This window comes from Carassius carassius, chromosome 49, assembly GCF_963082965.1.
Source record: "Carassius carassius chromosome 49, fCarCar2.1, whole genome shotgun sequence".
Classification (NCBI taxonomy): Eukaryota; Metazoa; Chordata; class Actinopteri; order Cypriniformes; family Cyprinidae; genus Carassius; species Carassius carassius.
Genome location: NC_081803.1, coordinates 10,531,629 through 10,546,538, shown reverse-complemented (window position 1 = coordinate 10,546,538; position 14,910 = coordinate 10,531,629). Strand labels below are relative to the sequence as shown.

At 36.4% G+C, this 14,910-nt stretch overlaps 2 protein-coding genes across 9 annotated transcripts in view; both read left to right on the top strand.

Moving 5' to 3' along the window:
• The window catches only part of LOC132132904 (rho guanine nucleotide exchange factor TIAM1-like), a 57,288-nt gene extending 53,689 nt beyond the window's left edge, over nucleotides 1-3,599 (top strand). For all 3 annotated transcript variants that reach the window (XM_059545469.1, XM_059545468.1, XM_059545470.1), the window contains 2 exons: nucleotides 1,356-1,528; nucleotides 1,817-3,599. In XM_059545469.1, the coding sequence (XP_059401452.1) occupies nucleotides 1,356-1,528; nucleotides 1,817-2,334 (691 nt within the window). In that variant the 3' untranslated portion in view covers nucleotides 2,335-3,599. The remainder of the gene's footprint in view (nucleotides 1-1,355; nucleotides 1,529-1,816) is intronic.
• Nucleotides 3,600-6,274: 2,675 nt separating this feature from the next.
• The window catches only part of LOC132132530 (glutamate receptor ionotropic, kainate 1-like), a 61,964-nt gene continuing 53,328 nt past the window's right edge, over nucleotides 6,275-14,910 (top strand). For 4 of the 6 annotated variants that reach the window (XM_059544939.1, XM_059544940.1, XM_059544935.1 and 1 more), the window contains exon 1: nucleotides 6,276-6,939. In XM_059544939.1, the coding sequence (XP_059400922.1) occupies nucleotides 6,852-6,939 (88 nt within the window). In that variant the 5' untranslated portion in view covers nucleotides 6,276-6,851. Of the gene's footprint in view, nucleotides 6,940-14,910 lie in introns of all 6 variants that reach the window. The other 2 variants (XM_059544938.1, XM_059544936.1) reach the window with 1 other exon arrangement.

Genomic DNA, 14,910 nt, shown 5'->3' with positions numbered 1-14,910 from the left:
AACTACATTTACCAAACATCTCAATAAAGTGCTTGAAAGACATTATACAATTAACACAGCAAAATAGATTATATACTGCGTCTCTGTTTATTCACAATTGACATACAATGGCGGCTGCTCTCGTTATGAAGCTATTTTTCTCTGTAACCGAGCGGGGGCTCCGCTCACTCATGCACAATTTAAACTCTGCAAACTTAACTCTCACATACTCAAAATGCTACTAAAACACACCTTCAACATGTGAACTCATTATTACCTTTACTCAACTCAGTTTTATGTATACAACGTACCTGAAAAAGGGGAGAAATAATCACAAGAGTGATATAGGTGTTTCCTCACTGAAAACTTTAGTGTTATGAGGAAAAGACCGCGATTTCCCCGGAGAAAAGGGTTGGAAGACAAAAGCAATCAATCACGGGTGCATAGATTAAGATCACTTTGGCGATCACAGATCAACACTTTTCACCTGTAAATTAGGCACTACAAAATGAAGTAATCAATATAACGTTTACATATTGCTCTTATAATTGTTACCCTTTGTAAACATGTCAGATTTTAACTTTTTAACACAATTATATGAATTGTATAAATCCTTATTACTAGTACTGAACGCATGAGCTTTTTAACCTTAAATATTTTAAGATACTCACATCCTATTAATTTACTAAAACCTTTTAACCCATAACAGTACAGTAAGTATTTCCTTTAACCTGTCACACCAACACATTTAATTCCATTTAAGTAAAATTAACTAAATAAAACTACAAAAAGTATTTGGCAACTTATAATGTGTATGTAAATGAATTTTCTTTGATAAATCTCAAACTTCTTTGCATAAAAAGTTTTGTTTGAAGAGAGCGTCTTATCCTTCTTGATAATATTGGCTTGACAAAACCAACATGCTAATCTACCATTTATTATTCTTCTACTGCTTCTGAAATCAAATTTCTTACAGTAACTTGTCCTAGAGTTAAGAAATGCTAGAAACATGTTAACATAACATGTAAAAATGTGTTAACATTGTGCTGCAAGCTAGCAATGTGCTAAAACATGCTAACAACACTGCAAAACATGTTTAAAAGATGTTAGCATCATGCTAAAACATGTTAGCCACATACGAAAACAATGTTAGCAACAATCATGCTATTGTTGATTTTATTTTTTTTCATTGAGTTAATATACATATATATTTCTTTTACCTCAGATAGGGCTGTTAAGCCAAATTCTACATTTGTCCTTAACTTCTGTAGCTTATATAATTCAGTAGCATTCATATATTTAAGTGTGGCAGTAAAACAGTATAATTCTATTCTGATCCTCAGTAAAAGGTTTTAATTAATTTATCTATTTTTTAGCTCTCCAGAGAGTAAGAAAGACTTCCTGGAGACAGTTCATTCTATCCTGAGGGACAAACAACGCCGTCAGTTAATGAAAACTGAGAGTTTACCTCCAAATCAACAGTATATTCCCTTCGGAGGGAAGCGGCTTTGTGCGCTAAAGGGTTCACGACCCACAATGAACAGAGCGGGTATGTTGGCGATGTCTGACACAAATTGAACATTGATTACTTTTTTCTGCAACACTTCCCTTCTCTCTGCTCCTCTCCCTATATCTCTGCTAACGCTCCCACTGTGTTGCCTTCCATCATCCTCTAGATAACATGATTAACTTTAGGGTTAGCTGATTATCATGTAACACATGTAAATCCTAGTGTCCACCAGACAATATTGCTGCTGTCTTTCCTAAAGGAGGAAACTGAATGAAAAAAAATAAACAGGATAGTTAGCATTCATGCTATCTCTTTCTTCTCTTTCAGTTTCAGCCCCATCTCGAACCCTTGGTCGCCGGAAGCTGATCCGTAATCGTTTCACCATAGACACGAGTGTGGTTTTTGACGACGGCTTGTCCCAGGACCTGTCACCCATCACCCCGACAGAGCCCACTCTGTCTTCACTCCAGAATCCCCAGCAGCCCATCCGAGACACAGATCGCTGGCTGGAGGATCAGTTTGACCTGCAGCACTACGAAAACCAGGACGACTTGAAGGAGACTGACATTCTCAGCGACGACGATGAGTACTGCCAATCTGTCCGGGGCCCTTCCTCTGATCCGAGTTTGGAGGAGTCTTTAGAGGCCCTTTCAGTGGAAGGAGATGAAGACAAGGGTCTCAATGGACTTTCGGAGGACAAACCTCCAAAATCCCACGCTCCCCTGAACCTGACCCTCCTGAGAAAGCAGTGTGCGGTGGAGGGTGTCGCTTCTGAGAGGGACTGTGAGGTCATCTGGGTTCGCAGGGACGATTTTAAAAACAGCTGCAACAGCGACATCTTCTGAGCGAAGAGGGTTATGTGCAAGCTGTGACGTTTTGTTTTATAGACTTGTGGGAGAGAATAAGGCATAAACCTACTGAGTCCAAGCCTGACATGATGCACTGACAATCCTACTGAAAGCCAGAACTGAAGAACTTGCACCATTTAAAAAAAAAAAAAAAAAAAAAAAAACCTTCTTGAATCTTGATATTTCAAGCCACTCCACCCTAATACCAATGCAGACGTCCTGTCATTTAAGTCCAGACATCACAAGGAACATTTAAAGATGCCAACTGTACAGCCAGTGTATTTATAGAGGCTTCATACTGACAGACAGGCAGCTATATGTTTCTTCAGTTGATCTTGTTTTATTTTTTGTTGTTGTTTTGTTTCAAACACAAGATCGTGATCGATCTGTTCCGTTGTGCTTCATATATACTCCTTTTTATTCAGGGATTTGATGCTTTGTATAACTTGCTATTTCTTTGTAATGTCTAAATGCAGGTGATTTTTGTCAAGCACAGCAGCGTTCCCCGAAAATGTCACGACAGGCTAGCTGTTTAATGCCATTCCTGTTACAAACCCAACAGTTCCTCGCTTGCTGTCTTTGTTCCCTTTTGTTCATAGGTCACCAGCAACCCAGTATTAACAATCACTGTTCACCGAACACGCGCGCACACACAGAGAAATTATGTCTTATGTGAATATGGTAGAGAGAACTGCAATAATGTAATTTTGTTTATTGGTTAGGAAATCAAACTACCCATAATCCTCGCTCAGATGGCTTTGGTGTGCTTGTGAATTCAACAGCCAGACATTTAGGTGCATAAATAAGTAGGCTAATTGTATTCAAAGCACCCCTATAAAATGATGTAGCAGATTTTTCCTGTTCATAATGTATTTGTCTCGGTGAGAATGCGATTTTTGAAGAGCTTGGGTCTTTTATGATATTTTGTACAATGGTAAAGATGAAAACGCACACGTTACACCCTGCATGTGTATTTTAAAATAAGAGATGCCCTTTCACCAAAAACAATCACTGCACCTTTAGCCATGGATCCCTTTTAGCGAAACTGGCTGTTTAAGACAAAAGTGTAAAAACTCCTTGCTTTTACCCTTTGCCTTTTTGAGACTCTGTATGTTCATACTGTGGAAATAATTATTAGCCTATAATAAATTTTCCTAATTTATATTTGCAGTTTTATCCAAATAACTTTGTACTGTACGTGGTCTGTTCTTTGTCAACGGCAGGCATTTGCCGTGTTTTAAATAAAGTTTGGTGTGATTTTTTTTTTTTCAGCAGTGACTTGTCTTTTTACAAATAAATTAAACAGATGATGACTCTGAAACATACCAATCCTCATAGGGAGAAGCAGGGAAATCATAATCTCACTCAGATTTTGTTACTACACTGGAATGTTAATGAAAATGTATTTGTCCTATCGAGTATAACCAGAAGGTGGCGGTAAAGCTGCACCAACTATCTGAACACAAACTGACGCTTTTTCCCTAATGAAAATACATCAATAATGGCTTTAATGAGCACAAAACAGAAGGTCTACAATATCTGTTCTGATATGAGTCATATTTAATAGGCACCGAGTGAGTGCCAGCATTTCCTCCTCTGCTCTCCTCTCATGCGGTTTGTTTTTGTTCTTCTATGAGGCAACAGTGTGTTCAAGCAAAGTAGTTTCTGTTCTTGATACATAGGCTAGTTATATCAAGAACAGTTTGAATCATCACCTCTTCTTTTTGTCCCATAATATTATTTTTTTCCACATCTTCTTAGGCTAGTTTCTAAAATGGATACATTTCTGTGATCTGCATAATATTAGGCTAAATCTTACATATGTCTACATATACTAATATTTAAATTAGTAATGGTGTACAATGCATTTATTGTGTCCATATTTTATTTTACATAATACTTACATTTAAAACTCTACCTGAACCTAATTATATCCGTTATTAATTTCTGTAGTTCCATCTATTATTGAAGTACTGACCACTTAAAACCTAAGTGCACCAGAGCATAATTTTCTATGCTGTTAAGTAGAAACCTATTTGGATTTAGAAAATGAAACCCTGTTTACAGTATTTACTGTAAATACAACATTCATAACCAGTTTGTCAGTGAATGAAAAAATAAATAGGATGTGCCATTTGCTGAATAGCACATCATATTTCTAATTCAGGTAGCTGTCAGACCATGAGAGCCTGAGGGAAGAAGAATGTTACCAAAACAACACTACGGGACAGTTTTCTAACACTCCCAGGCCCCTTATCAGTCCTGCTCCGATACAATGCATTGTTTTGGAGATATTTTATCCACCATCAAGTAAGTACAATGAGTTTTAAAGGACATTTAATAAGCTAATCTATTGAATGTGCTGGAATTATGTTGTTTTGACTGGGTAGTTAGATTTCCTGATCACTGAACTGCTTGGTTATGGGTTGCGAAATGGTTTGTTGTGGTCGATCTGCTTTATGGAATGCGATTTTTTCACCTCTTAAAACATTTATATTCTTTCTGCACTCTTCTGCCTGCCAACTAGTCAATTTTGATTAATAAAAAATCATAAATGTGTTAATAAATGCACTCAGGTAAAGATGTGACTATGCATTATTTGAAATGCTCCAGGATTGAAGCTGAAATTCTACTTTACTTCTCTCCTACCAGCCACATTTGATCATCAGTGTTAGCTTCACATTTGCATAGACCATCAACAGAGGGTTGGAAAAGAGCTTTGAGAAGAAATCATGGATGAGTTGCTGAATCCGACAGATGAAACATTCATCAGTCTGAGGAGAGGAAGAATCCTGTGTGTTGATATAGTAGCATTGATTTGTGCTTTTTTTGGCTTTCTCTGCGTAGCCGTGATCACAGGGTTACCAAGGTGGAAACTCACTGTACGCTCTGAAACGTGGGCAGAATACGAAGGGCTTTGGACTAAATGTTCTTTTACCCATGATACCAGTTCACTAACATGCAAAGCCTATTTAGATCCAGCCCTGTGGTCAGCTCGTTACTTTGTAACTCTCTCTTTGGTTCTGGCTGTGGCTGCATTGATCAGTTCACTCATGAGCATTCAGTGCACCCGTCCCAGCGGTGCCAGGTGCTGCCTGATAGGAGCAACCTGCTTGCACCTGCTCGCTTCACTCACTACTCTTATCCCTGTGTCCTGGACGGCACTCAGCATCTTCCATGCCGATCATGGGCTGAGCTCCATTCGGTTCCACATGGGGGAGGCTCTGTTTGTAGGCTGGCTGGCCTCGTGTTTGCTATGCACAGCCGGGATGTTGCAGTGGTGTTCTGGGCCCCTTGGCAGGGCAGGAGAAGAAACAAGCATTGCTGAAACCTCCAGCCACAGTGACATCAGTTTGGACACACTGGTTAGCTCAGCCAGCCTAGACTCTCATGAAAATTCAGGCATCAGTGAATTGTAAAAAAAAAATGGTTGCGTTGGTACCAGTATGGATTGCCTTTTTAAAGTCACTTATAAATGTGTAAAATAAAAACTGACAGAATAATTCATTATGTGCTACAACTGATGACTTTGCATCATATTAAGTGTTTAATTTAGTCAAATAAAAAAACATTTATTTAGTTTTTGTTTTTGTTTATCTACTGCTCCATCCTCTTCTGCTACAAGATTTGTCCGACAGCTGGCGTTGTGTTCCACCATTTGGCAAAAAGTAAGCTTTTTAATTCACTGTGGTGTTCGTAGGCCTACATCGAACGAATCGGTTCGTTCCAATGAACAGGGCCAAATTCAGTCAAAACTTACAGAATAAGTACGTGTTTCAAGAATTACTTGGATTTTTTTTATATTTCTGCTTTTCACTATATTTTAAAGTTTATTTTTAAAGTTATCATTTGCAACGCTTTGTGAATCAGTTTAACATTTCGAAATAATCAGGAATCGGAACATTTCGTGCGAAAAAACCACCGTCACTCTTTCTGTGGACTCTCCCGTGCACACATATTTTAAACATGCAGTAATAACGAGCAATTATCTAACTTCCTTTGACAGCATTTATAAATTGCCTAAAACGAATTATGACATTTGACTGAATATGTGACTGGTTTGAAAAGAATAATTAAAAAAAAAAAAATTAAGACCCTGCAAACTTATCTTCAATCTGTGTGAACTTAAAATGAAGATAAGGTCCTGAAGAAAGCCAAACGTTAAGCAGGTTTTGCTTTAATCCTGCAGTCTGGATCATGAGTCGGTCAGTGGCACGCGCTCTCGACAATCCTCGCGGTGCGCGTGCTGTGTGCTACAAGTATTTGCAGGGATGAACAAAGGATATCAGCGCAAAATCTCACCTGAAATATATTGAAGATTCCGTTACATTGTGGATTTTCGGGGAAAGGATGACAACGTGCTGTTTTTGAGACAATAACTGGCTTTTTCGAGGAGCTGTTCCATTGCGCGCGATGGCAGGTGAATGGAAGTTGATGAGCGCGCGCTATGGTTCTTTAAATCCAGTTTTATGACATGACGTTTTTTATTTTTTACCTCTTTTGATTAGAGAGCCATGGAGAAGGGCAAAAGACTGTTATTTTTCTTCCTTTTTTACTTGATGTCAAAGTTGTACCTTAGTGAGCAGCAGGTCATACGAATTGGTAAGTGATTGTCTTCCATGACTCGTTCAGTGTCACCTGAAGTTATTGTTAATTCACAAACTTTCAGTGTTCAACATCAAGGGCCTGTGTTGTCTCGTCACCGTTCTTTAATCGACTTGAGGAAGTATTATTGTTTGCTTCATATTCACCATCTATCTGATGGTTTTATGACCTCTAAATGCATTCAGTTTATTTGTCGTATCTGCAGATCCATGTAGAACATAGCCTGTATATTCACAGAAATTATCAGCATTGTCATTGATATAGCTACTATAATAATCTATTTTGTTACAGAAGTCAAACTAAAGGCTAAAACGTTCTCAAAATGGGATGAAATCAATGACAAAGAATATCAATCACTTGATCTGTTTGTGATGGTTTAGCCTTTCTTTACATATGAAGTATTGTTGGCAGGTCTTCTTGAAAATAAACAAATAATAAATGCATTTCTCATTTAATATTAAACCATCAGCATTATCATCACCAAAATGAGATTTGAGAGATTTGTTTACTGGCTCTCCTCTGTGTGTTATTGAGATAAAGCATCCTGTATTCACATAGAGGACAGTAGAGTCTGATGATTGCTGCTGTCTGACTTTGCCATCCCGGTAAATCCCCAAAGCAGTTTTAACAACCTACATTAATACTCTTTACAACCCAAGACTGATTTGATGTTCCTCTCCAAGTGATAGGACTTCAGTTCAAACAGAAAGCTTGGCATATTGCTTCTGTGGGATGGATTGTGAAATGGAGTTTGAAATACTAATAGTATAAATAGTTTATATGGACATGCATCATCCATCCATAAATAAACTAGAGGATGAAATCTACATTTAAGTTTACTGTATAGATCTACTCTTAATGTGGGCCATTTTTCCTGAAAGTTGTGTATAGAGCAGAATGAAAGAGTATGCTACTTTAGCCCCAGATGTAACCTCCTGACTGCCCTATTGATTCCATAGGTATTTCATCAGTTCTGTCCCTGAGGGGACTTGTTTTGACCACACTATATGTGGACCCTTTTTATCTGAGACATTTGTCAAAGTTTATCAGATATTGCTGGTTTACAGATGTTCTGTCATCTTGAACACACAGTGATCTGTCTTTAAGATGGATGTGCGTTGGAGCAATGTATCGTTTTAGTAGATAAACCCACACTCTTGCACATGCACATGGATTTTGGTATTTGGTTGTATGTCAGGCTGGAGATACAGGAGACTGTCCCTATGTGCTCTTGAAAATGTAGGTGCACCCAGCTGCCATCTGTCATCTGAATGTTATGATTGGCATCTAAAAAAGTGCAGATTGCTGGAGACATGCAGTGATGGTGGATCTAGTTTGCACAACAGTGAACCGTAATGGATACACTGACATTCATCAGCTTTTCACAAATGTTCACGTCAAAATTGCTCAACAGGGTACAGCTAGTGCTTCTTTTTTATAGATTGTGGGCAAAGAATGAACTAAAAATAGATGTTGAATGATACAGACGGAAACGAGATTTGCGAGGTTTGCTTTTTAAAACTACTCACTACATTTCAGTGACTAAATTAATTGTATAGACCATTTTAGGGTTGTAAACAATAACAATCTAACGCAATGGTCCTAATGCATTTTTGGTTTTACACTCATAAAAACATGTTAGGACAGCCATGTTAATGTTTTGTAACAGGAAGCTATAAATAGTAAATAAATAGTATTTCTTTAAAAAAAAATTACTTCAAGTGAATTAAGCTAAAAAACATAATTACATGACATAATTAAAGCTGTTTTAATTTACATGGAGTGGGTCTGTCCCAAGGGAGCCGCCATATTGAGATCACATGACCAGCTGAATACAGCGTGCTTTATTTATGTAACCCATATTTTATGAAACACTTTTGGTAACTGACTAAATTTTTTTTTTTATTAAAAGTTTTATACATCAAGACATTACAATAAATATTTTTACAAATATTACTTTATAAAACTAATTTTCATATCAATGACATAATAAAAGGTTATTTAATTTATATGGAGCACCCTCCAATTTGAGATCACATGATCAGCAGAATACTCTATGCTTTATCTAGCTGACCCCGGTATTATCAGATACTTTCAATCGCTGAATAAATGATGGCTTTAATTAAATAATCACATTTCCACAATGGAAGATTTACACAATGCTGCGTCTGGCAATACTGATACAATACAATACAATATTGGAGTGGGCCAGTGAGTCCAAAACGCCTGCCAGCAAGTAAGTGGTTTGATACAGCCATCTACGAGGTCCTATTAGCATGAAGGGAAAAACAAAATAATTTGTTTACTCGTCTACCCCGAAAATTAAATCATAAATGTGTCCTATATAGGATGTTTGCTGATGCCATTTATCATCCCACTGGTTACTAGACTAGATTTTTTGACCGTATGGCAGCAATTTTGTTAGTGTCTGGCTTTGGTCCAACATTCTGTATTAAGATCTCTATAAAGCTTATAATTTTTGTCCAACTCTGCACAAATGACTGCTTTCAAAATCTTTGAGAATATTTTGTTGTACGTAATATAGAGCTGCATCAGCTCATTCCTGTGAGTGGTTTAAAATCATCTTTGGGCTCTGAAAGTATCACAGTGTTGACTGAGGGAATGTGCAGTGCTGGTGAAAGTATTTCACAGGCTATGAGGGGAAATTAATCCTTTTAGATTTGGATCCATTTGGCCTCAGATGTATGTTCAGCACTGTGAAATGGCACTGCTCTTTGACCGTCAGCAGAATCTCCCTAAAAGTCTGTACGGACATGGTGAATTAGGAACCTGGTTTGAAAAAAAGTCACATCTTTTTGAACGACTAATGTGGGTTGTAAACATTTACATCAGAACATGCTTACTTTTATTTAGCCTCTTATATATTGAGCTTGGAATAACAATAAATTAATTTGAGCGTTAAGAATGAGCCCCATGAGAAAATCAAAGGGTTCGATCACAGTGGCGGAGAGAGTGGAGAATAGCTAATGTCTCTGGCTCTTTCTCTGCGAGAGCATTGGTATGCATGCTGACTCCTTATCCCTTTGTGTTTTCTTGTGTTTGTCAGAAGGGATGTGTTTGTACAAGATTTCATGAATCTGAATGAGAAGGAAGGTCTTTTCTTTGATGAAGCATTTGGCCTGTGTGTTTGCAGAAATCATTGTGATGTCTTTATGAAGAGTGTGTGGAATACATCATAGACAGTGACAGAAATATTGAAAAGAAGAACAGAGAAAGAGAGAAAGACAAAGACTGTGTCAGAGATGACTTGTGTCACTTGTGTGCAGGTTTGTGTATGTGTCTGTACGTGTGCATGCTTGCATTTGTTGTTGTGGGCATTTGTGCATTAGAAAGGTTCTAGATTCATGACCTTCTTGATTAACCAAGAACTGTGTACATTACATGTATTCATTTATCAGATGCTTTTATCCAAAGTGACTTATATTTCATCATGAGCATGTAGCAAAGTATCGTTGAAAGTAATATGACAGAGAAGTTAAGTATTATAGAAAATGAAGTAATTTAAAGGTGCACTGAACAGATTTTAAGCAGTTTAAATGTTTTTCGAAACATATGAGTAATTTGAGTTATTGGAGTTTGTTTTATGAGAAAATACTATTTGAGTTTTTCTACTTCAAAATGTGATGTTTAATTCAATGCGTTAATTGACGTTCTTTATAATTATTTGTGAAATTTACTAGCAATTTCTAAATAAAAATTTTCCAACAACAGTTTATTTTTCAGTGCATTTTGTTATTTATCGAATTGTGAATTGAACCCATTTGGATGTATGTCACAATGTGAAAGATAAGATTTGATGCTATTTCCATTTAATTGTGACTTTAAAATAAAGATTCCAGTCATATAAGTAGAAATGTTCTGTTTTATTTTCTGTGGAGTCGACCACTCTCTTATGGGTGCTGCCATGTCAAGATCATGAGCTGTGTCATGTAATGCTGTCAGCCAGTGCTCTAAACAAAATGAAACTAAACATGCAAACCAAATGGGAAAATTAAATATCCAAATAGGCAGTTCATACTGGAATGACGAAGCAATCCATAACACACAAAATGCCTACTGTATGTGTTCATCCAAGATCCAGTTCTTGACAGCAAGACAGCTAGCGGTCAGAGTGCAATGAAGCATGAAATAGAGATAAAAAGACACAAAGGATCAAAACAAGATAAACAAACAGTTTCATTTAGCGGTTAGTAAACAAACTCCATTCATCCAGACCATCAGGTTTTCACAACTGTGATGAAGAAGAGCCAGAGAAATGTGAACAAAAACTAAACTTGAACTCACTGTGATTCATTATACTTGTTTCACTCAAATTTGAATAATTACAATGAGTGGCACAAAGGGAAACTACAACAGTACTTTATATTAATCATCCACGTTCTACCTTCTTCATTTGTGAAATGTTTTCTTTCATAAACTGTAGAAATTGGTTGTTCCAAAAAAGTGAATGCTGGATAAAAACCTTTACACATCTATCCTGAGCATTCAGCTTGTTCTTACTGTAATGTTTCATCGAGGGACTGATCATTGAATGGAGCATTCTCTCTGGATAAGAGCAGAGCGACTGATGACAATGATATATTGTTAGAGCTGACAGATATGTAACATTGAATAGCATGAACCGAACATCTCCTGGAATGATCCAGGGGGAAAATGAAAAACAGTACCACAGAGAAAAGTTTACAATTCTTCATGCAATTACAAGGTCAAATGCACTTTAGAAGGCTCAAAAAAGTCAGCATTGGTACATTATTGTGTGCCAAAAGACTTGGGTTACGTCCAAATACAACACTTCCCTGCTATGTAGTAGACGAAAAAGAGTATGTGAAAAAATGTACAGTATTCAGGGAAAAGAGCCAGGATGACCTACTATTTCCAGTGAGATTCTGAAATAAGCATCCAATGGACACTTCACTATCCCATGATGCCACAGGGAGGAGTTGTGAATAGTATTGAAGCAACACAACTGATGTTTAGGTCACATGTATATGACAACATGACAAATATAGTATGTCAGGATTACATACATACTACACACAATCACACTATATGGAATTTTTTTCAGAAGCAAAAATATAAATGTGGGCGGGTCCTCCCCCAGAAAATTATTTTACAAGAATAGATGCCATTTCCTGTATTCTGGAACATTTTAATGAAACATTTGCTTTTATAGCCTAAAACGGTTACCACATATCTGGCAAGGTATCTACACAGCACAGAGTCTAGTTGTTTTGAACAAAAAAAAAATGATATGATATATGATAGTTTATATGGACTCTGTATGGAGGGAATGGATTTGAGGTAACAGCGTGGAAGTCTAGGCAGTAGCTAAAACACAGGATGAGTTTAATTTATTAGGGTATTCCTCAAGTGGAATGGATTTGACTGATGACATATGATGATATATGATAGTTTATATGGACTCTGTATGGAGGGAATGGATTTGAGGTAACAGCGTGGAAGTCAAGGCAGTAGCTAAAACACAGGATGAGTTTAATTTATTAGGGTATTCCTCAAGTGGAATGGATTTGACTGATGACGCTCTGAAAAGTGAACAGACATATATGCTAAATTAGAGATGGTAAAAGTGAGTGGGACCAGTATCAGTGGTCATAAAAACCACATACAAAGGTTTGGACGCCCATGCTCAGAGAGAATGTGTTTTTGGAAATGGTGTCACTTTTAGTGCCATTTAGTTTATATTTCATATCTCAGGGTTTAATCTTCTGAAGTTAATTGAGCTCAATAATTGGGGGGGTGAAGCCACTTAAAGACCAAGAGCATTTCAGGGCTGCGTTCAGACATAATCTCCTAAAGGCCTTTGAGATGTTAATTTTGGTAAAGTGTTAAAGAAATGCTGAGAACTATTTTGACTATAATTGCACACATTCTTCATTAGGGTATATATTACAGATATTAGCAAAAACTTCAATATGTTATGAATGAAAAGGCCCGCTGTTTCCTTCATCATCCAGTTCCTAGGGAAAATGTGAATGTGAATGCATAAAATGTGCAATTGAGAATGAGAAAGAGACACAAAGTCCTTGTGAGCTAAAAAAAGAAAAAAGACAATGCATCCAGAAGCACAGTCTGGGAATGGTGACAATTACCCACATTTCAGCTAATTTACATTAATTTAAATGTGAAAACCGCCTAACCTCTGAACCATTGTTATTTATGTCTGCAGAATTTTAATGAAAGAAAAAATCTGAAGCAAATATTTCCACTCATGCATTTGTTGACAGTCAAATTAGGCCTTTAAAAGTTACTTTTTCAAACTGGGGTCCATGGAAAACTTTAGAGATAAAGCATATATATAACAGCAGGGTGCTATATAATTAGAAAAAGGTAATAATATATAATAAGTAATATTAATAGAGAAAGAAAATGTAATAGAAAGTAAATATTTAAAAATATTTTCCAAATATTATTTTACACATAGTCTCTTTATAATATTAATTTATTTTGTACAATATAAATGTGGTCTTTATGTGGTACATGAAAATATATACCTGCCTTTTAATTTGCCTTTTTATTTTTCCCAAGCACTTGAGTTTGTGTTGCCTGCTAAAGCATGCTTAGCACTTGCTAGGACCAGCACTGGGGGTCTTTGAACTGTCTGCTGATCAAAGCCAGAGAGGAGGCATTGCATACTGTATTCTGGGTACAGTACAGTATGTCACCCACACAGGTTCTGGGAGGAGATAAGACATGTTCTAAACTTACATCAACTGCAAATGAATTGTCCAGTGGGGAAATTGTCAGCTGTTGTGGAGGATGTCCTGTATACTGTCTACCCGACTATAGACTGAACTAGGGTAGTGATAAAATATTGATAAAGCAGCTAATAATTGATAATGATGAATCAATAACACGTTTGGCGATTGATTGGATTGGTTAGATCGGACTAGCTTGTCTTGATGTCAGTCATTGTTAAACTTCAGAAAAATGAGCTTCCGTGCACGCACGTCAAATAGATGAAGCGTAACAAAGAAAGCTTTGTTATATTTGTTGTTTTATTGTGTAATGGGCATATTTTAAACCTTTTTCATATACGTACTATATAACAGCCTACATTCAAACAGTGTTGTTTTAGTATAACAGATACTATTCTAGTCAGATTTTTTTTCTGCTTTCATGTTAATTTTAGTTAATGTGTTTGTATGTGTGTATATTTTTGTTTCCGTCATTTTGTTTTTAAATGTATATATAGTAAATATGTAAATATTTCTATGTAGTTTTTATTCTTTTTTTATTTTTATTTTTAAATATTTTAGTACATCATATTAAACTAAAGAAATGTTGCCTTGTTAACTAGCTGAATTAAAATAATAATAAGTTATTTAATATATATTTTTTTATTTTATTTCATGTAACAAACATATTTTTTTATGGTTTTGGTTTTAGTTAACTATAATAACCCATATAATAATGCATCTATATTTTGTTCCCATTGAGAAGAACATTGTCCTTGATGTGAAATAAAGTATTTACAGATATTAGTTTTTAAATCATAAAAATATGCAAAGCTCTGCCTCTACATACAACCACATACGTAGATCAAAAGCCCATAATTGTCTTGTTAGCTTATTGTTTATCATAAGGGCAAAATGCATGTAATGACACAAACATCATGATAGAAAATGAGTTCATTAAAGTTGCGGACCCCAAGGTGAACGGCAGAGGCTTTGGGCATCCCTAGGGGACCATTTTCCAATGAATAGAAATAAAGCATTAAAGCATGCTCAAGTAACCATCACAGCACATACACAAGTGTCCATCTTCCACTCTGCCAGCTTTTTCATTCTGATCTAATACTGCCTGATGTTTTAAAGACACTGTAAATATATTCAGTTCCAGTGGCTGACTCTTAATGTGCCAATTAAAAGAAAAGTGAAGCTAGATGGATTTGGAGTTTCCAGGATAATAAAAGATCAATTGGGGATC